The sequence below is a fragment of the Lepidothrix coronata genome, unplaced genomic scaffold, assembly GCF_001604755.1.
Source record: "Lepidothrix coronata isolate B3197 unplaced genomic scaffold, Lepidothrix_coronata-1.0 Scaffold44, whole genome shotgun sequence".
In the NCBI taxonomy this organism is placed as follows: Eukaryota; Metazoa; Chordata; class Aves; order Passeriformes; family Pipridae; genus Lepidothrix; species Lepidothrix coronata.
Genome location: NW_016690224.1, coordinates 4,910,142 through 4,930,096, shown reverse-complemented (window position 1 = coordinate 4,930,096; position 19,955 = coordinate 4,910,142). Strand labels below are relative to the sequence as shown.

Below are 19,955 nucleotides of genomic sequence, written 5' to 3'. Positions count from 1 at the left end.
AACACCTGATAAAGAGACAGTAAGTGTTTTAGTGTTTTGTAGCTGTTCTGTGTGTGACTGGGTACCTTTGTTATAGATCAATTTATTGAAATAATGCCATTTCTTTGCCGTTAATGTGATTTTACACAAAATATTCCTCCTTTCCTTTTAAGTTCAAAATCCCTGAAGATACAGGAAATCCAACAGCCAGCTGGCCATCAAGTCCATGCAAGTGGCCAGTCTGTTGCTCCCCACTCTGCCAGACATGAATTCCAGGACAGAGGCCATGACAATCCGAGCAGAGTTGGGTGTGCCCAGAATCAAAGAAGAGGGTTAAAAAGATTCCGGACCAGGTGATAAGTACAAAACATATTTTTCACTGAATGGAGCTAGAAAAGTCTGGGTTTAGTAGTACCAGTGCAGGCTGAGGCAGAAGGTTTTGCTCATGGCCGTGCCAGACAGTTTTGAAGATGTCTTGTGGTAACTTGAGGACAAGCACTGGCACAGTCGGATTTCCCATATATTTTATTTTCTAATGCAACGTTTAAAAAAGGCTGTTTAACAGTATTCTGTGATACGCTGCCAGGTGAAATGGTTTCCTCTTGCTCTCCTCTAGTGTTTTTTTACTTCTTTTGTTTGCTGAAAGAATCTTGACAAAGGTGGGATGCAATTGTTTAGAGATTAAAGCCTATTATTTGTTGAGCAACTGGAGCTGGTGGAGCAGCTCAGACCTCCTGAAAGAGAGAGGCCCCATTCACGGCTGTGCTTTAATTAACTTGTGAGGCCTTTGGTGCTTATTGGGGCCCTCCGTGTGCCAATTAACTCTTAAATCCACCGGAAAGAAAAGGAGGGAAGGTTACAGTGTCACAGCAACACATTAGTGAGCTGAGGGTGGGGAACTGCTGTGGGGGAGGTGGGAACAAGGAAGATCTGGTTGCAGGCAGAGCTAAACATTAAACTGGCTCAAGTATGGACTCAGCTGGTTGACTTTGAGAAACAGTGATGTTACCACTTCTAAATCAGGGTTAGCCAGCACCCTGCTCAGTGGTGCCACTGGGTGTAAGTGGAAAATGTTTTGGCTGCTGAGCTTTCCTAAAGTATGTCCCATTTAAAGCCTTGCAATGATGCCTGGGCCTCTGTTTATGCCTGATGAATTGTTCTGTTACAGATATGATCTCTGAAAACCAAACCCTTAGTTTTATTACTGAAACTAAAATAAAAGTTCCTATTTTTACTGCTGCCTGGGAATTTGCAGAGGAGTACAAAGGCAACTAACCTTTCCTTATATTCCAGACATCTAGCAAGGAAATTCTTCTATCTGTGGGCAAAAATGACATTTGGACAAGTTCTCCCTTCCAAAGCCAGGTAGATAAAATTACAGAACTCAAGGATGGGTTTGTTTTCTTTTTTTTTTAATGGCTTACTGGTAAACCATTGGGCTAAGAGAGTTCTGCCTGCCAAGAAAGTATCTGGATGTAGTTTGAGATCACTTGAAGGTTTCCTTTAAGTACCCTTCTTGCTCTTGCTTTTTCCTTTAACAATCGTGGTAAAACTTTACTAACTGAATTCATAGGAGTTGTGGTGTCTCAATGAAGTTGGATATAACTGATGGGGTATGATTGTGATTCCTGCTTTAAATTTGACCATTTCTCGAAGGTATGATGAGAGAGATCTGAAAATTCAGTTCATTTTACTGTTTGCACTGTTCTTAATGTGCATGTTTGGTGTCTGGCTGACTTGGAAATACCTGTGGCAGATAATCCCTTTCTGTTGTTAGTGTTGTGTGAGCTGCTGAAACCCAACCTTTGATACTCTTTTCTTGGCTTGCTTTAATTTGCATGTTCATTCTTGCTTGACCACACCCTTGGGAACTGGAGCAATTCCCAGTGGGAAGAGCTGCATTTGGAATAAAATCAGGCTCTTAGTGATTCAGTTTCATTGCACTGTATCAAACATATTCTAGTTTTGCCTTAGTTGGTAAATGGAAGTTGCCCTGTGAACCTCACTGTCCTTGATGTCCCATCTACTGCACTGGCAGTACTTTGGCTGCCTATAAATTCAGGACAATGATTATTTGATTTTTTTTTAGAAGTGGAAACACATTTTATAAAGATCAGCAAGGAACATAAGCAACAATTAATGGCCTTTTTAGATTTAGAAATCCCTAGTTCTCCACAGCTTTTATTTGCAATGTTCTGTTTGTTAATGCACCAAGTCCAAAAAAATAACATGGCTCATTTCGTCTTTCTTTTTTTTTTTTTTTTCTTTTCTGCTTGAGTGTTTGGAATGACTTAGCAGCTTGGCTTGGGGTAGGTGGCTGTGAATTGCACCTTGGGAGAGGATTGATATGTGTTCACCAAGGGGCCTCTTGGTATTCTGGGCCTAATCCTGCTGTTACTAAAGACGTGACCAATTTCATGGAGCTGGTGGGATAGTTATGATCAAAAGTGTCAGGCTGGGCTTGTGTGCTTTTTGTTTGTTAGCTTGTGTGTTTTCATGGTTCCTTCTGTTTACCTTCTCTCCATCAGAAATACAAAGAAATATTTTGAAAGGATTCATACTCCATTTGATGAGACTTTTATGTTCTTAGGTTGCTGCTCAGGTCATCTTGACCACATGGAAAAGTGTTGGAATATTAGATTATGACCATTATTTTTAGTTAGGTGAGCAAAATCCCAATTCCTGCATGCAGATCTTCCCATATTTGAATTTTTAGTTGTTCACAATTCAGTTGAAATGTACCATCACTTCTTACCTAGCCAGGTGTGTGATAATTAAATCTGGGTATAAAAGCAGAGACTGTTCTGCTGAGGTTAAAGAATTTGAAGGTCATATGTAACTTGTGACTCCATTTTGAGCATAGCTCACCATCCACTGGGAGGAGCAGGTACATGAACAGATGAGCAGCTTCATTTTTAGCACAGGTGATGTGCAACTGGCTGAAGGAGCTCCTGAGCCTATTTAAGTGTTCTTTGGGAAGATTTTAAATTTGCTGTTTCTGAAACACAATGGAAACATCAAAGCATTATAAAATCTGATGTAGGTTTTGCATTTGTTTCTATGCATAAAATATTTTGTGTTGAAATAGCAAAGAACAAAACTAGCAAGGAAAATACACGTATTGTTATTAACTATCCTGGTTGTTTGAGTAAAATGCTGAACTAGGGATAAAATATGCAAGTTATTCATGTGTCTAAAGTCAACTGACCCTCGGATATTTTGCAAGTTAACAACATCTGTCTTATTCCTTGCCTTTATGTGAAGTGTTTACAGTCAGTAAACTGAGTGGTTCTTGTCATATTCACAGTCTTGGAATAAAGTGTCACAGTGGGGTAGTGGTTTTAAATGCAGTTAGGTGTTGTTAGGCTAACCAGACAAGGCTGGAGAAGAGGTACAGTAATCTTCATTAAAAGTGATTTGTGGTCACTCTGGAAACCTGTGTGAAGTTTCCCATGTCCAAATCTTTCAACTGTTTAGATCCTTTTATGAGCAGAAGATTCTTCGAAAAACTTTTGGCCAGTGGAAGGAGTGGTGGAGAGTTTGCAGAGAGAGGAAGCTCAGCCTCAGAGCAGAGAACCACTACAGGTTTGTGAAATGACTTCCCTTTGGGGGATGTGTGTGTGAGAAGTTTTCCTTGGGTTCTGAAGGAGTTATTAATACCAGTAAGCAAGTTACAGCCCTGGTACCTCCAGGCCAAGAGCAATGTCTTCATTGCTTATTGTCATATTTTTCTCACCCTGTCTTTTTTGTTGCTGTTGTCTTAGGATGAAGTCAAAATTCCCTTTTCAACATATCTTTAGAGTGCAACTGAACTTGAAAGAATCCTACTTGTAGGCATTGGTGGCTGTTTCACCAAATGACACTGTTCTCCTTTTTCAGGCATTTCCTCTATAGTTTGATATTCAGGGCCTGGAGAGCCTATGTGTGCCAGCAGCAAGGAGAGAGGAACAAATACTGGGTTGCAGAGTCTCATGGTAAGTGAAGTGGTGGTAACTGTCTTTGTTTGGGGGCATAGTGAGATGGGAGTTTTCAAGGGGAACATTCCCCCAGGATCTGTGTCCCCTGTGCTCCCCCAGGCCCTGGCAGGGCAGTGCTTCCAGGAGCAGATGGCTGGATCTGGCAGGGGGATTCCACGTGAGGCACTGTGGTGTAGCTACAGTTATTTAGGGATGCCACTGGATAAGCTTAAGGGCCTCTCCATCTGCTCTGGATCGCAGTGTTTGTTTTTGAGGGGGTGGTTTGGTGGGTTTTTTTCATTTTTTTTTTTTTTTAACTTAATGTGTGTTCAAATAGATATTTTTTGATAGAATGTATTATTGGAATTCTCTATCATCTGTGGCTACAGACGTTAGATATTAATTCCCTGTGGTATTAACTGCACTCATTTTACCTGAATTCACCGTTCCTTCCAGCCTGTGTCTTACAACTGAAGAGAAGTCCAAGCTTTTGAAGTGCCTCTGGTCTTATTGTGTAGATTCTTTGCTCTGCAATGGATTTGTCTTGGAGCTGTCTGTGCTGGTTGCAATGGTTTTGTTCTGAGCTGATTTGCAAAATAAGTTAACTGGTCTCCTTGCACATGACTGTAGCCTCAGACTGTCCCAGAGCCTGGCACCTTTGGACACAATCTGACAGGCCTTTTAGACTTCCTTTCTCACTGAGTGAGGCAGAGTATTTACAGCAGAAGCTGCGTGTTACTTACTCACAGAAAACTGTGACCTGGTTTGAGGTCAGTTAATGTTTGATTCACAAGGAAATCTTAAAAAAAACTTTGGGGGTTTTTTTATGTGTAAGTGTGAAGGGGCATAGAATCAATGATATTTTCTTCTGACAACTTTGCTTCAATAGTGTCAGTTCTGACCAGCCAGCCTGCTGTGAGGAGAAAATGCAGCACACTGCATAAAGTGGTAAACTGGAATTTGTGACACCACTTCTGTTTTTAGCTGCATGACCAGCCTGCTAAATAAACTTGGCTTGTTTCTGGTTGATTTCTCTGCTTGTACTAGAGAATAACTCCTGAAAAGCTACTGATGAACCTGATGAACTTCTTTTTTTTGAAAACGAACCAAAGAAAATCCTGTAATTCTTACCCACTAAGGTCATTAGTGAGTATTGTTATACATTCTACACCCTGTAAGCTCTGAAGACAAAGCAATGCCATTGTCTGATGGTTCACGCTGCTCTGAACTGGTGGCATGGATGGTGCTGTCAGCGATTCTGGGACTGGGCAGTGTGACACCCTCACCCAGGATGAGCTTCCCTGTCATTTCACGGCTTCCCACGAGGTGTCCCTGCAGGTTGAGGGGACAGGAGTCGGGGACAGTGGTTCAAACGTGCCAGATTCCTGCGTGAACTTAAGGTGCTGTCGTTTGTTTGGTTTTTTTTGTGCACAGCAAAGAAGCAAAAGCTGCTCAGGACCTGGCAGTGCTGGCTGGTTTATGTTGATGTTGAAAGGACAAAACGTGGGATGCAGTCTGTGGCACTGGCATTCAGGGAAAGAAGCTGTCTGCGGTAAGGATGGGGTGGAAACGGGCAGAGAGGCACTGGCCATGAGGCCATGGCTTTTACCTGGGTTGTGTTACCTTTTCCTGCAGTGACGTTGTTACATCTTCGAATTTATTTTTTTTTAATTATTTTATTTTTCTTTTTGGTGTGTGTGAGTTCTGGCACACCCATAGACTGAATTTAAGAGACCTTAAGCAGCCTTCCAATACCCAACAGGAGCCTACAGGAAGGCTGGAGAGGGACTTTTTGCAAAGGCATGCAGTGAGAGGACAATAGGGAATGGCTTTAAGCTGAACAAGATAGATCTAGATTGGATATTAGGGAAAAATTCTTTAACATGAGGGTGGTGAGACCCTGGCACAGGTTGCCCGGAGAAGCTGTGTCTGCCCTATCCCTGGAAATGTTCCAGGCCGGGGTTGGACAGGGCTTGGAGCAACCTGGTCTAGTGGAAAGTGTCCCTGCCCATGGTAGGGGGTTGGAATGAGATGATCTTTAAGATCCCTTCCAACCCACACTGTTCTGTGAGTCTATGAAAAGATTGGTTTTCATACCTTTTTCCAGTGAGAAGAAGGTGATTTCTTGCACAGAATTATGACACCTGTGTTTGAACATGTCTGTAACATTGTTTTGGCAGCGTTTCGTGGGCAGTGTGGAGAAGACAACACTACCAGAAATGCACTGGACATCAAAGGAATATTTTGGCTCTGCAGCACTGGGCCCAGAGCCTGCAATTTCGAGTAAGTCCCAGGAGCTTCAGCTACTGCTGAATGTTTTTAATGTTTAAGTTGCACACGTGTGAAAATGTTGAAGATGAATAAAAATTAGGCCTTGTATTAATTTACTTTGCAAATTGCAGTACTTATGGTGGAGTAGCATATCAGGACATGAACAAATGGAATGAAGCTGCATCTGGGCAAGTTCAGATTGCAAGTTCACCTTCAGAACTTACATGGAATTTCCCATTGCCTGTGTGTTCTTCCTCTTCTCTGTTCTAGTTCCCTAATCTTGTCTGTTTTTTCTCCTTACTACCCTCTCTCCATTCTTCTGTCAGGCTTGGTTGCAGTGGCGAGAGCTGTATTTGTACAGCCAGAATGAGAAGCAGAAGGAGACCAGGGCAGTCACTCACCATCAGCACTGGGAATTGAGGAGATGCCTGGGAGCATGGCTGGGATACTTAAACCTCCACAGAGTAAAGAAACGTCAGAACGGTGAGTGAGGACAGAACAGGGCTCAGCCCCTTTGCTTAGGCCACAGTGATGGGTTTTTCTGTCCTAGGAGACACTGCAGTGTCTCTGCCCAACAGCTGATGAGATGCAGCTTGGGCTGCACACTGTGACAGGCCTGGCTGGCTGAGGTCACACACTGAACTGTAGGGAAGATCACCTGCTTTCCATGTGATCTAAGAGAAAATGCTTTACTGTTCCCTTGATGAAAACTTGCACATTATCTATTGTATTCTAACTGGGATATCTGTGAGAAGGATGTATTCAGGACTTTGAGCAGTCTGTGGATGTTCTTGATAATCAGACAAATCACAACTCATGCAGGATGGTAAAGGTTATTACACCAGTTCTTTTGCTTCTTCCCTTGAAGTCACCGGAATGAGTTCAGATATTTGTGTGAATTGCCTTTTGATTGGTGGTAGTGGAAAAGAATGCAGCTTGGATAACTAGGAACTAGTGCTAGGAGTATGCTGAAATGTGAGCAAGCTTGTGTGTGTTGAACAAGTGACACAGTGTCTTAACTTGCCCTTCTTAAGTCAGTACAGTAGGTCACTGCCTTAAAACTGCCTTTGTGATCAACAGGAGGAATATAATCCATAGCTGAGTGTTAATGGGAATTGTTGCCACCATTTTTCAGTGTTAGAGCTCCTGTCACTTCCGAACCAGTGGCTTAGATGCCGTGATCTCACCTGACACAAATGAGCAGGAGTATTTTGTGTTTGTTTTCCAGAGCTGGCCCAGGAGCTTCACCGGAGCCGGACGCTCCGGCGCTGTTTCTCTGACTGGCGACTGTTGTTGGAGTGCAAGAGAAGAATTCATGCTCACCAAAGGGACTTGGAAAAACAAGCAGCAAGGATTGCCTTATGGAGAGTCTTTGCACACTGGAAGCATTGTATCCCATCTGTATTTACTCTCTAGCACAGACAGGTTAAAAGCATTCCCGCGGGGGAAAGATCCAGTTAATAAGCAGGAATGTTGTGCAGCAGTGTGGGTGACAACAAGCATGCTATCATTAGAAAGATGTGTGTAATGCCATACTAACAATTAATTAACCTGGTGCAATTACTGGATGTTAGTGTGTTGACACCTAAGAGCCTGCAGAAGATAATTTATGGTTGTAGAGGAATTCCTTAACAGTGAATCAGAAATCTGTTGTGATAAGCCATCAAAATCTTAAAAAACTCTGACTTTAGTCAAAACTTCTGCTGATAACAGTGCTGGAAATTCAAATATTGCAGCACATTTAGATGGAGATGTAGTGCCCCTCTGTGGGAGAAGGTTGTGTGTGTATTGGGACGGATGTCTCTGTGTAAAAGATACTTTAACTCAGTGACAGATGTTGTGCTGTGTGTGGAGGAGTCTCGGCAGTGTGAGCTGGCTGAAGAGCACTACAGACATCACCTGTTGGTAAGAGCACTGTCACGTGGCAGGTGGAAGGGGCTGTGGGGAGTGTCCCTGTAATGCTGACAGTGGTGTGGGTGTTCAGTGGGAGATGCCACAGAGAGTTTGGATTGGACATCAGATTTCTAAATTTTAACTGTTCTGGAATCTGCCAGTTGAATACAAATGGGGAAACTGTGCTGCTCTCCAGAACAATTATTATTCCAGTTGGGAAACTGGAAAAGTGACAGTTTGTGAGAGGAAATGGATGCCTTGCTTTGATGACAAGTTCATGAATCCTGGCTGTTGCAAGGAATAGCATCAAACATACATTGTCTGTAAGGAGCAGCCAGCTCTAAACTTCCCTGATTTGGATTACATAAAAGTTGTGTATGTTTCTTATTGTTACAGAAACTTGGCTTTAAGGGTCTTTGGCAGAATGTTGTGAACGCTCGTCTTCAGAGAATGAGAAAAAATCTGTCACACCGTCAGCACCAAGTTACAGTGAGTTTGACTCTTGTTCTTGTGTTAGTGTTTCTTGAGCTGGCCTGTTGGCTTCCACTTTCACCTACAAAGTACTTTTTTATTACAGCAGTGACTTTGTTCCTAAATACTCATAAGCACAGAAAATCTCCTGTGTAAGTCAACTGCCACTCTTAGATACATTAATTTAGTTTTCTGTTTCCTTACGTTTATGGTGATTTTTTTTCTTTTACCAGAAAAATTCATAGCAGGTAATTGAAGAGGTTTGGTATGTGAAGCAGTGCAGGGGGCAACCAGTGCAGTATGCAATTTCAGTAGAACTTTAATAATTTAGTTCTCTGCATTCTTCTCCTCACTTGATCTCTATGGGGGTTTTTTTGCATCTGTCTTGTTTTATTTCAGGTGCTGCAGAAGTTCTGGAACCGTTGGAAGTCCCGTTTGGAGGAGAAGGAGGAAGAACAGCAGCAGGCCTTAACATTAGTGGCTCATGTCCGTTATAGGTACACAGAGAAACATCAATATAAACTTGTACAAATGTGGAATTTGTGGGCCTTTGGTTCTCTTTTAAAGTCTGGTAATACTTTGGGAGCGTGACCATCTTGATGCCAATTGCTCTGATATTTTCTATGAGTAATGAACAATTTACATCTCCTGCTTCTCTGTGGAATGTGAGAAGGAGGTTTGTTAAGATGATAAGCTCTGAGGCTTGTTTGGATTTAAGAGCTGGACTATATCAGAGTAATGATCTATCTGCTGCTTGATTTCTAAAGAAGGCTTGCATGATTTGAAAAAGCAAGTAACTGTGTAAGCTGTAGATGGATTGGCTGTTTGACTTCCATGTGTGTTTTCTGAAGGAATTCTCTCCTGTGCTGACATTCTCCCTTTTTGCCTGCAGGAGGCTGTTGATGAGATGGGTGTTTGACACGTGGCTGCTGAAGGCCAGCAAGCTGCAGGAGGATCGAATGGGGGAGGAGAGGGTAAATGTAACTCTCTTACCTGGCCTTGCTTAGGAAATGGAGGGGGTGATTCTTTAGTCACTGTCTGTGAACGTGAGTTAGCATGAGATGGACTTGGATGTTGTAAATTCCCTGTTCCCTGGTGGGAGATCAAGTCGGGGCAACTCTCACACTGTCATTTTCATAGTTACTTCATTGAAATGATAATAGTAATTAAAGGACCAACCCCAGCCTATTTAAGAAGTCCAGGGTTGTGCTGACAAATTAGTTGCTTCTAGGTAGGTGTCCATAAAGTTCCTTAAGGAGTCCTTCATTTCCTAAGATGTGTGTATATATGTAATCCTGGAATCTTTTTATGTAGCAGCCACTGCCTCCTTTTATGTGGCCTGTTACACAACTCCAAGTTTTTGGTAGTGTGGGTGTTCTTGTGCAGATATGGCTGGCTCTTGGTGGTGGGAGATTATCAGCTCTTGTGAATTCAACAGGACTGGTTTCTGGGGCTTATCAGTTCTTGGGAGCCCTTCACATGCTACTTACCAGTTTGTAGTTTTTCCATCTTTACTGTTTCTGGTGACAGTTCATCCCTCCACATGCACACAGGGACCTGTAGAACATGTTAAATAACCTCACAGCAAAGGGCCTTTGGTGGTGTGTCCACTGCTGTTCAACCTGAGGAGAGGAAAACAGCATTGGACAGTTCTGTGCACATCATCTTTAAGGATTGTCTTCTTCTGTTTGTAAGTGTCCTGTGTCATGTCTTCGTTGCCACCTTCCTTCCACCTTAGGCTGTGCTTCATTTTGAAAGGCAACTGTTGCGCTGCTTCTGGTGCTCCTGGCGCAGAAGAACAGCGGCAAGTTTGGAGGAGCAGGAGGCCTTGGTTCGTGCCAGAGATCACTACAGTAACTCCCTGAAGCTGAAGGCCTTCTGTCTCTGGAAGCAAAGTACTCAGGAGAGAAAAACAGAGTAAGAAGACTTTTTTAAGAAGGGAGAGTAGTTTGGATTGGCCCTGTGGTGGCCTACTAAGGACAAACAGCATTTAATTCACGATGATGCTGACTCCTTATTTGTGCTTGGCAGTCTGCTAGTTTGTGTTTCAGTAAATGACTTACTGATAATAACAAATGTGGACTTGAGTCTGTGCTAGAAGGATTCAGTAACATGGATTGCATTGTAGGAGAAATAATTATTTTTCTTATAGGAAGCTCAGGGAGATGCAAGCCTTAAGATTTCACTGTTCAAAGTGTCTGCAGAAGACTTGGAACAAGTGGAGGGAGGTGAGAAAGTTAAGAGAGGGGGAAGAGCTTAAACTCTTTATTATGTTCAGATTGCTTGTACCCATATGGCTAGAAATTAAATTGTTTATTTTAAACACTAATCATTCCTAAGCTCTCCTCGCTTTCCAGGTGGGTAAAACTAGTTCAGTGTGGGTGGAACAGTAGAGGAAGGGGAGGGAGCTCTTTGTCTACTTGTTCATGTGTTTAGATATGGTGAGAATGGGATTATAGTTTAGATGCACCTGGGAATGTAACCAAAGTCAGGTGATGAAATTGTCCCTACCCAGTACTGTGTCCTTCTCAATTGTCCCTACCCAGTACTGTGTGTATCCTTCTCAAAACTTTAAGTTACAAGTTTGCAGCCAGGCCTGTAGTTTTGTGCAGGTCATAGCAGACCCTGTCACAGGGTACTTTTAATGCTGGGCCTTTTCCTTACCATGATGAGTTGTACCAGGTGTACCAAACAGCATGTTGTGAGAATCTATGAGAAATGTTACAGTTGGCACTTGTATGTTGGTGCAGACCTGTTAACTTGAGTGAATTGAATCAGTCTTCAAGAGGATTCCTTCAAAGGGCAGGAAGAAAAACCACATCAACTAGACCTTTTGGAGGAATAGCAGAGTGCAGCATCAATTTGAGTGAAAACCTGTTAGAGCAAAATAAAGAATTGTTGTTTCCCCTGAGACTGGGAATGGTGCTTTCCTCTCTTCTCTCTGTCACTGCCTGTTTTCCCTCCTTCATGTCTATGTATTTTTTTGAGTTCTTTCCCCTCCCTCCTTGCAGTATGTGGGACATCAGCGTGAGAAATGGAGGAAGTTGGTGCGAGCAGATCTGCACTATCGACAGACATTGCTGGGCAAGACCTTGGCAGCCTGGAAGGTAGGAGGGAATGTCCTTTTCTGTGAGGCACTTGTCTGGGTGGGCTTAAGTGTTCCAGTGAGAGCTGAAGAGCTGCCACACTCCAGGCACCAAGTGTGCAAGGTAGAATGCAGACTGCTGTAGTTAGGGCTGTATAAGCTCTAGCACTGCTTTGTGGAGCATAACCAGTGTAATCTCGTGGCTTTGGTGAAGGGTATATCATAGGTAGCAGTAACTAGGGTGGATTGACTGCTTGTCACAGAAAAACAGCATTTGATTTCAGTGGCTCTAAGTAATTTTTTTCCACTGTTACTCTCCTGAGCTGCTACTTAGACATTCTAGATGTTTCCTCTCCTCAGAGGTGTTAACAGCTGAGGGAAATTTACCTCTCAATGCCTTTTTTTTTTTTTTTTTCAGAGTTACCAACAAAATGTACAGTGTGTTCTGTACCAAGTAGCTGAAAAGGAGGAGGAGCACACCAGGCTGCTGCTGGGGTGAGCCTTTCCTTGGGCAGTGTGAGAGAAGGGACTGCACTGCGGGCAAATTCATTACTTTCTTTCACTGCCACTTTTGTAACTTTTTGAGTGTTCAGTGCTGGGAGTTGACTCTGCCATGCATTAGTATTTCCATGCAGGTCATCCAGTTAAAAGAAATCAACCTCTTCCTGTTTGCTTGGACATTTTTTTAAATCTCTGTTTAGTCCCATGAGAGTCAGCAGGCAACAAACTGTATTGTTCCCTGCAGTGCATGAATTCTGTTATGGTGTAGAAGATGTAGAAGCTGCCTTCCATTACAGCAAGGAGAGTGATTAAAGATATTACCACACTGCATAGGCTGCAGTTACCTTAGTTTTAATTACCTTACTTGTCTTAATGCTATACAGCTTGAGTCACTTGCAGAGCCTGACTGGCTGAGCTCTGGATTTCAGTGTTCTGTTTTGCACTGCCTTCTCTTCAGCAGAGACCTGAACAGGCAGAAGGTGATTTGCATGACTGAGTTTATGGAGGCAGCTGTTTTTGGTTCCCTTGTGAGTAGGAAGGTGCCAGATAAACAAGTGAGAATCATTCTTAATGGGTTTTGTTTGGTTTTACATTTTTTGTGTATTTTTGCCTTCAGGCAGCTTCTGTATACGTGGAGAGAAAATGCCCTTGCTCTTATACATGAAGCCAAGGCAACTGCTCGGGCAGATGAGCACTACAGGAGGGCAGTCCTGTCGAAGGTAGGGTGTGCACAGCAGCTGCCAAGGGGTCAGTACAGGTGCTGGTTCAGGGCAGGGGTCAGGTAATGCAATTAGAACAACCAAAAACTTAATCTGAGAGTCACTACTAAGAAAGGCCTGAAAACTGAGAGCCTTGTCTTGTTTTTACAGGTGACTCTGAAACTTGTCTGAGTGAGCCCATTGTTTTTCCTCTTCCTTTTTTTCTCCTCATTTCTTAGCAGGAAGGGAAAAAAATATTATGATGTAGCATAGTAATATTGGTGAGATGGAACAGGAGGGTGGGTGGATGGAAAAGAAGAAAGCCTTGAAAAATGCCAGGGGGACCCTCTAAAATACTGCTATGTTTAATTTTTGGGAAATTTTAACTGTCTTGCTGAGCCTTATGTGAAAAATGAGATGGAAATGGTGCTGTTGGCAGCAGTGGGGAGTATTTTGCTTCCCCTTCCATTGCAGTGCCAGGCTGTGTCCCATGCCCTGTTTGCATGGTGTGTTTAGGTGTTGCTGCAGTGGAGACACACGGCCTGGCTGCGAGCGTGTCACCGCCAGGAGAAGGTGACAGCTGTGATGGAGGCCAGAAAACACCTGGATACAGGTGAGCTGATGGAGATATTGAGCTCTCAAAAGACCTTGTTATCTGTGTACGGGCCAAGGTCAGTCTGTTGTGTCATCTCTGCAGATGAAGTGACTGGGTGGTCTGTTAGCTTACAAAGGTCATCACCAGAGAATGGAGAATGACTTGGGACTCCAGTGATCTGCTGAAGGCAGCTTGTGTGGCTTTTGCTTCTCTGTTGGTTCCTTGTCTGTATAAGGGATGGTAACACTTCCTTCCTCAAAGCAGTTTTCCATTACTAATTTTGAGAAGCTCAGACATCTGTTTTGGGGGCAATGCAATATTACTGCTTCAAGGCCCTCAAACTCTGCAAGCATTTTTGTGGTACCAGCCACATTCTTGACATGAGGACTCTGAAGCACAGAGGGCAAATGATTTCCCAAAGCTTACAAAGAATGTAAGTGACAACAGGGAGGACTTGCAAGTCACTGCTCACTGTCTGTTACCTGAAGTGTTTTGCAACTATTCCTTACAGTGAATACTGTCAGTGCTGAGTATTGTCCATGTTGAGTATTGCTGAAACAGTCTGGAAGAGCAGCTGATCACTTGATACTCTGAAATTAATAGTCTCCTTTTGGTACATGAGTTAATTTATCTTCTCCTAACAGTGCGTTTACAGACCCTGTTTCTTCACTGGAAGGAATTAATGAGGGAATGTCTGATGCTGAGGGCTCAGCACCACAGGGCAGTACAGCACCACCAGCAGCACCTGCTCCACAAGTACCTGGGGAAATGGAAAAATTATCATCAGCAGTGCCTTGAGAAAACGGTGAGAAGCATCAGCAACCTCCCCAGGCTATGGGAAGTGACATGTGTGGAGGAGCAGCCGTGTGCCCTGGAGAAGGGACTGACAGTCTTGGCTGAGGAGGAGCATGACAGCCTTATGTGCTGAGGAGGAAGGAACATGCCTGTGTCTTGCCTGAAGAAACCGATAGAAATAACAGACTTAACAAGAGGTGACAAGCTGAGCTTGCCATGGGTGGGACATTTACTGTGAATGCAATCCTGGCTGGACTCAGATACCTGCAAATGGGGTTACACTGTAGGGCATGTGGGTGTTGAGGGTGACCTCAGCAGAACAAAGGGAGGCTGATAAAGGCTGTTTGGTAGCTGTTCTGCTCTAGTAGCATTTGGCTCAGATAAATGAGGTTTGCCTGCAAGTGACTCACTGTTGCCTTACAGCTGCTGCAGAGACGGGGAGATCAGCTAATGACTCACAGACTCTGCTCTGCTTCCTTCTCTTGCTGGAAGGCACGGGTAAGGAATTTTCCCCCGGGGAGATCCCTAGCTCCTTTCTAATCCTTATCCGTTCTTCATCATATTCTGTTTACACAAGGACCAAAAAAAAATTATTTAAGCATTTTCAGGATTTTTTTGTTCTACTAGCAGAGACACACCTTGCCATAGACTGGGTGAACTGAGTAGGTTTTTCTGCTCTGGCTCTGCCAGCATTTCCTCTTGGGTTGATGCTTTGGCTGGTGTGGGGTGTGTGAACTCCTAACCTGGTTGCTGTGCATCTTTTTTCCCCTGACAGCTGTTGCAGCAACACTGGGAAAAGCAGCAGACAGTGCAGGCGCTGTGGCACTGGTCCCTGTCGGTGCAGAGGAAGGTGAGGGGTTTGTGGGGCAGGGGCAGTGAGGTTACAGATGTGCAGCTCAGGGGCATGTCTGACTGCAGTCAGCACAGTGCACACTGAGTATCTGCTTCCTGTCGTCTTTGGGCTGCTGTACGTTCTTTTGGGATGCTGGAAAACTATCCTTAAATTGTCTTAGCCAATTAAAATATGTACATGTGTTTTACCCCATCCAGCCTCAGCTGACTTAAATCCCTGTCCCTTTGTCCTTGTGGCAGTGTCCTGTTGCTGTAGCTCTGTCTATCCCTATCCTGTGGAAGGGAGAGTGTTCGTGTCTGCAGGGGGAGTCCCTGGCCTGGAATCTGTCTATGTAACACTCCCAGCTCTCTCTTGTTCCTGTCGTAGGTATTTGATGCTTGGCTCACATTTGCCAGGGAGCAACAGGAGAAGAAAGATGGCAATGAAAAAGGCACAGGAGTTCACCACACGAGTTTTCTGAGAGAAGGTGGAATCTGGACCTTGAGAAACCCCAGTGGCATGAAACAGTTGCAGGATCAGCTCCATGCCCAGCACCAGCTGAAGGTGAAAGAGAGAAGTGTTTGCTCAGATACATCCAGAACTGGGCTGCTCTGGTCTCTGCTCTGTGTGGGGATGTGTTTGTGTGTGTGTGCATGTCTGTGTCTTGGAGCCCCACATCCCAGCTGTTGTTTGGATCCTACATACACTTTTGCCCACGGTTCAAAGCATTTCATTCAGCTGATACTGGAGCACTTGACAGTCATGTTGCTAATTGGTAACCTTTCTTAATGGAACAATTTCAAAACTGGCCAACTCCTGCCATAGACAATATTCCTGGATGAAACCTCTGCATGTGACTAGGGTCTGGTCTGTAAATTCTGTGCCAGAATGAAGCATTAGAGGCTGCATCTGATCCTGTCTTAGCTTTAGCTCTGCTTGTACCTTCAGATGTGGGCTTATGTCACTTCTGCCTTTGAGTATGAGCCCAGCCCTGTCTGTGAAAAGGAAGCTAGGGATGCCTGTATTGATTGCTCTCTTCCTGCTTCTGGGCAGCCTTCCCAGCTCTATTCCAGATTTCCAAGACACCAGTTGTTCCATTTGCTGTAATGTGCAGCTTTCCTTGCTGCAGAAGTACCCAGTTCTTCTTGCCCAAATGTTACCACAGGAAACTCTTAATTTAGCTGCTATGGCTGTGAGGTCATCAGAAATCTCAGTTCCTTCTGCAGTGTCCTTCTCTCTGGGGGATGTGGTGTTGCTCCTGCTCTGAGCCATCAGATCTCTGCTGTTCTTTGTGTTGGCAGGCAGCCCACAACCCTCCCCACTCCGTGTACTGCTGTTCCATGCTGTGGAAACAGAAGGCTCTCTCCAAGAAATTAAATAAACCTTTTTCTTTTCTGCCACCTCTGAAGAAGCAGGTGACATTTGGGAGGCCTGATGTTAGTCCTGAGACAAGAGGACATTCAGCAGAGGAAGAGCCATGGCCTTCAAAATGCAGACATCTACCACTGCACCCTGCTGATGGGGGCTCAGTTCTCAGTGATCTGTGAGTGTAAACTTCTAGTTCCTCCCCCATTTCTCTGGCATATGTGTAGCTTTGCATATATGTGGTCCATCTAAGTGTGTCTCATTTTTGTGTTTACAAGTTTTCAGACTGATGACTTAGTTTCGTGCACTCTCCTTAACTCTTTCTCTGACCCTGCATCATATGACTGGTGGTGCAATTACACAGGAGCTGCTGTGAAATGCAAACATCAGCCCACACATAATGAAGGAATTCATGACTTTATATTTGCATATCAGCAACAGGTAGAATCAGCTCAGCTATAGACCTTCACTGTGTGTTTCTTAAGATACAACTGAATTCATGGAGTGTTGGTCATTTGTCATAGGAACAGTTACACAGAGGAACATTTGAAAGATATCTGTTGTGGGCCTTTGGCCATCAGGATTGCTTATCTTGCCCAAGTCACCTAGAGCAGTCACTGAAGCCATGTATAAGCTCTGATGAAATCATAAACATGAAGATCCTGGCTATACAGAAGTTGAACTTTCATCTTGCCCCTTTCTTTTCCCTGGGGAAGCTTTTCCTTAAAAAAATTCCTACTGATCACGGGGCAATTGCAAGCAATAATCTTCCATGAAGCTTCTCAGTCCATGACAGGAGCCCTACAGGGAAATAAGATGGTAACTTCACATTGCTTTAAGCTTGTATGTGCTGCCAAAAGAAGTGTTTCTGCCCCTTTTAGTTGTGTCTCTTCCACCACTCCCTGTGTTGGCACAACCATTCACATGGTGAACCAGATTGTCACATTAATACAGGTGGAAATTTAGTCTGTAGGAATTGCTATTGTGTGCAAGGGGAATGTTGCAGAGCAGGGATGAATGATGAAACAGGACTGTTTCTTTAGCTGCAATACCAGCTTATGCCAATTTAAAATAATCCTGACTCTGGGGCATTATTCTGTTTTTCTTTTCAGAAATGCTGTTCAACAAGCCAGGTTACCACCACGGAGGTCTGACTTCCTTCTGGAGTCTCTAGAAAGCAAGGAACTGCTGGGCCCTCCTTTTGCTAGGTAGAGAATCTATTTTTAAAAGTAAAGAAAAGAGGATGACTTACAGTGGGCATAGTGAGGCAGCTGACTGGGGAGCTGTATGCAAGGGAATGACAAGATTATCCCTTTTTTTCCACTGACTGCAAAGGCAAGACCAACAGGTTGCACTGTATAGTGACCTCATCCTTCTTCTTTTACAGGTCAGAGGTGCCCTTTCAGCAAACATCTGTGAAAAATTGTTCTGCACAGACTGGGAACTTACTGCAGACACCTCACCTGGAGGAAAGCACCTGTAAATGTCTGTCTCAGACAGGCAGTGCTGCTCATTCCCATCCCGTTCCCTCTCTCCCACGTGCTGCTCTCCCCTCTCCCCCACTGTGGACAGCAGATGTGCCCCGTGCTGGGCAGGGCCCACAGCTCTGGTCTCCTGCCTCTTTCATGCCCCAAATGAAAGCTGGGTCAGAGAAGGTGAGTGCACTGCTGAAGGAACAGTCGGTGTGTGCACTGGGCTGCTGTCAGCAGCTTGTTGCTTGTTGCTGTGTTTTCCTGTGGCTCTTCTGAGCTGCCCAGCTGGATGCTGAGCTGTTCTTGTTCGAGCTGTCATGTTTAAAGCTGACCAAATGCATGCCTCAATGCCCAAGAACTGTGTACCCCCAGTCTGAAGCAATCCACGTGTGTTGCACTGTAATTCAGGCCTTTTTTTCCCGGTGGTCTTCCTACCCTTCTTTTCCTGGCAACTGACTTGAGAGGGCTGCCCCTTCAGAGCTCAGAGCAGTTACAGTTTGCCATCCAGATTTACAGGGATTTAAGAATTACTCAGTTTAGGAGCAGAGGCTGTGTCTGAGAGGCTCAAAAAATTGGAATTCACTTTACCTGCAAGTCAGTGCTTGCATTTTAAACTCCCTTGTTCCACACAGAATGGGAGGGTTAATACTGATGTGATGTCTCTATGCTAAAAATTAAAGAGCCCATTTTTTAAGCTCTGCTTCTTCTGTGGCACTGTATGAGAGGGGCTGAGTGACTACAGGGGTTGTCTGAGTGGGAGTAGGTCAGGGGCATCCTACTTGTAGGGCTTAGTCAAGAAAACCCTTTGAGGAAAAACTCAGTATCCTTCTGACCTTGTAGAGAGGAGATCAGCCTGGGAGTGGTCACAAAGGAGCCCATTCCCAAGAGTCCCAACAGAACTCAGTGGGGAAGTTGCGACCAAATTTGCAGCCACATCTGCTGTCACCTGAAGAGTTGGTGGCACAGTGGAGTCACCAAACTGCAGGTAGGTCCTCAGATCCAAACTGTAGCAACTGTACATCCTCCTCTCTAATCTATACGAGACTCCAAGTGAACTCCCCAAAATGGGCAGGAGACAAGGCAGTTTTGTATGCCAGCATCAGGAGGGAGAGGGTATCAGTGTTCCTTTTTGGGATGGTAATACGGTGGTGTGGATTCTGCTGAATCTGGGGGCTAAAGCCCTGTTCTAGGGATTGAAGGGTGGGAACTGCTTAGGATTGGCTTTTTTTAGCAAGAATGTGCTCAGGTGCTGGGGCAGAATTTGCTTCAGGAGGGAAGAGTTCACCCAGTAAGGCTCTCTGAGAGCTCCCTGTACTGACAGCATGGGTGTAAAGGGGGCAGATGGTGTCCAAGCACCTCTCACTGGGGTGTTTTTAATGACATGAAGGCATAAAACTTCTGTTCTGCAGGACTAGACTTTAACTACCTAATTACTTCTAGACTAGATATAAACCACTAAATCCTGAATAGGCCAAAACAGTGTTTGTAGTACTAAACCATTCACTAGAGCATTTCTTATCTGGTGTGTATTCAAACTGAGCCTTCAGAGCTTGTACTGACTGCTCTCTCAATGTACCTGACCTTTTGGGTGAACAGGTACATGTCACAGGGTAACAAACTATGTGAGAAGGACTCAGGAGGGTTCAATTTTTCCTGTCTATTCAAAATGTTTCCTGTTTCTTTGATAAGAAGTCTGCTCTACTTCCATTGCTTGTGCCTTGTGTCTTCCATTCAGCTGAAGGGGAAGAGAGGGAGCAGCACAGTTCCAGAGAAGAAATGGTGTTGCAGAGAAAGGTGGAGGTTGAACTCCAACACATCCAGCAGCAGATGCAGTACTACTACAGCAGGAAGCTGGAGCTCAAGTATGTTCAAAGGCACTTTAGCCAGCCTTTCTTTGTGTTTTCAACTCAATGCTGCACTATTTGTATGCATCTGTCTACCCTGAAAATAGTCAGTTTGTTCACAGTAGAACTGTGAATGGAACAGAGAAAAGTTCTAAAGATTTTTATTTTCTCCTTTTGAGTTCAGTCCAGGTGAAATGG

At 44.2% G+C, this 19,955-nt stretch overlaps 1 protein-coding gene across 7 annotated transcripts in view; it reads left to right on the top strand.

Annotated features, from left to right (window-relative positions):
* SFI1 (SFI1 centrin binding protein) overlaps positions 1-19,955 on the top strand; it is a 28,586-nt gene that overhangs the window by 3,959 nt on the left and 4,672 nt on the right. For 5 of the 7 annotated variants that reach the window (XM_017813952.1, XM_017813949.1, XM_017813947.1 and 2 more), the window contains exons 3-29: positions 153-332; positions 1,273-1,344; positions 3,457-3,564; positions 3,859-3,953; positions 5,370-5,487; positions 6,116-6,218; positions 6,533-6,689; positions 7,435-7,596; positions 8,041-8,111; positions 8,496-8,588; positions 8,970-9,067; positions 9,463-9,544; positions 10,309-10,487; positions 10,723-10,798; positions 11,582-11,677; positions 12,074-12,150; positions 12,773-12,875; positions 13,371-13,467; positions 14,094-14,254; positions 14,668-14,742; positions 15,020-15,094; positions 15,464-15,640; positions 16,486-16,619; positions 17,554-17,649; positions 17,829-18,096; positions 18,754-18,898; positions 19,649-19,775. In XM_017813952.1, coding sequence (XP_017669441.1) covers positions 153-332; positions 1,273-1,344; positions 3,457-3,564; positions 3,859-3,953; positions 5,370-5,487; positions 6,116-6,218; positions 6,533-6,689; positions 7,435-7,596; positions 8,041-8,111; positions 8,496-8,588; positions 8,970-9,067; positions 9,463-9,544; positions 10,309-10,487; positions 10,723-10,798; positions 11,582-11,677; positions 12,074-12,150; positions 12,773-12,875; positions 13,371-13,467; positions 14,094-14,254; positions 14,668-14,742; positions 15,020-15,094; positions 15,464-15,640; positions 16,486-16,619; positions 17,554-17,649; positions 17,829-18,096; positions 18,754-18,898; positions 19,649-19,775 — 3,225 coding nt within the window. The remainder of the gene's footprint in view (positions 1-152; positions 333-1,272; positions 1,345-3,456; positions 3,565-3,858; positions 3,954-5,369; positions 5,488-6,115; positions 6,219-6,532; positions 6,690-7,434; positions 7,597-8,040; positions 8,112-8,495; positions 8,589-8,969; positions 9,068-9,462; positions 9,545-10,308; positions 10,488-10,722; positions 10,799-11,581; positions 11,678-12,073; positions 12,151-12,772; positions 12,876-13,370; positions 13,468-14,093; positions 14,255-14,667; positions 14,743-15,019; positions 15,095-15,463; positions 15,641-16,485; positions 16,620-17,553; positions 17,650-17,828; positions 18,097-18,753; positions 18,899-19,648; positions 19,776-19,955) is intronic. The other 2 variants (XM_017813954.1, XM_017813953.1) reach the window with 2 other exon arrangements.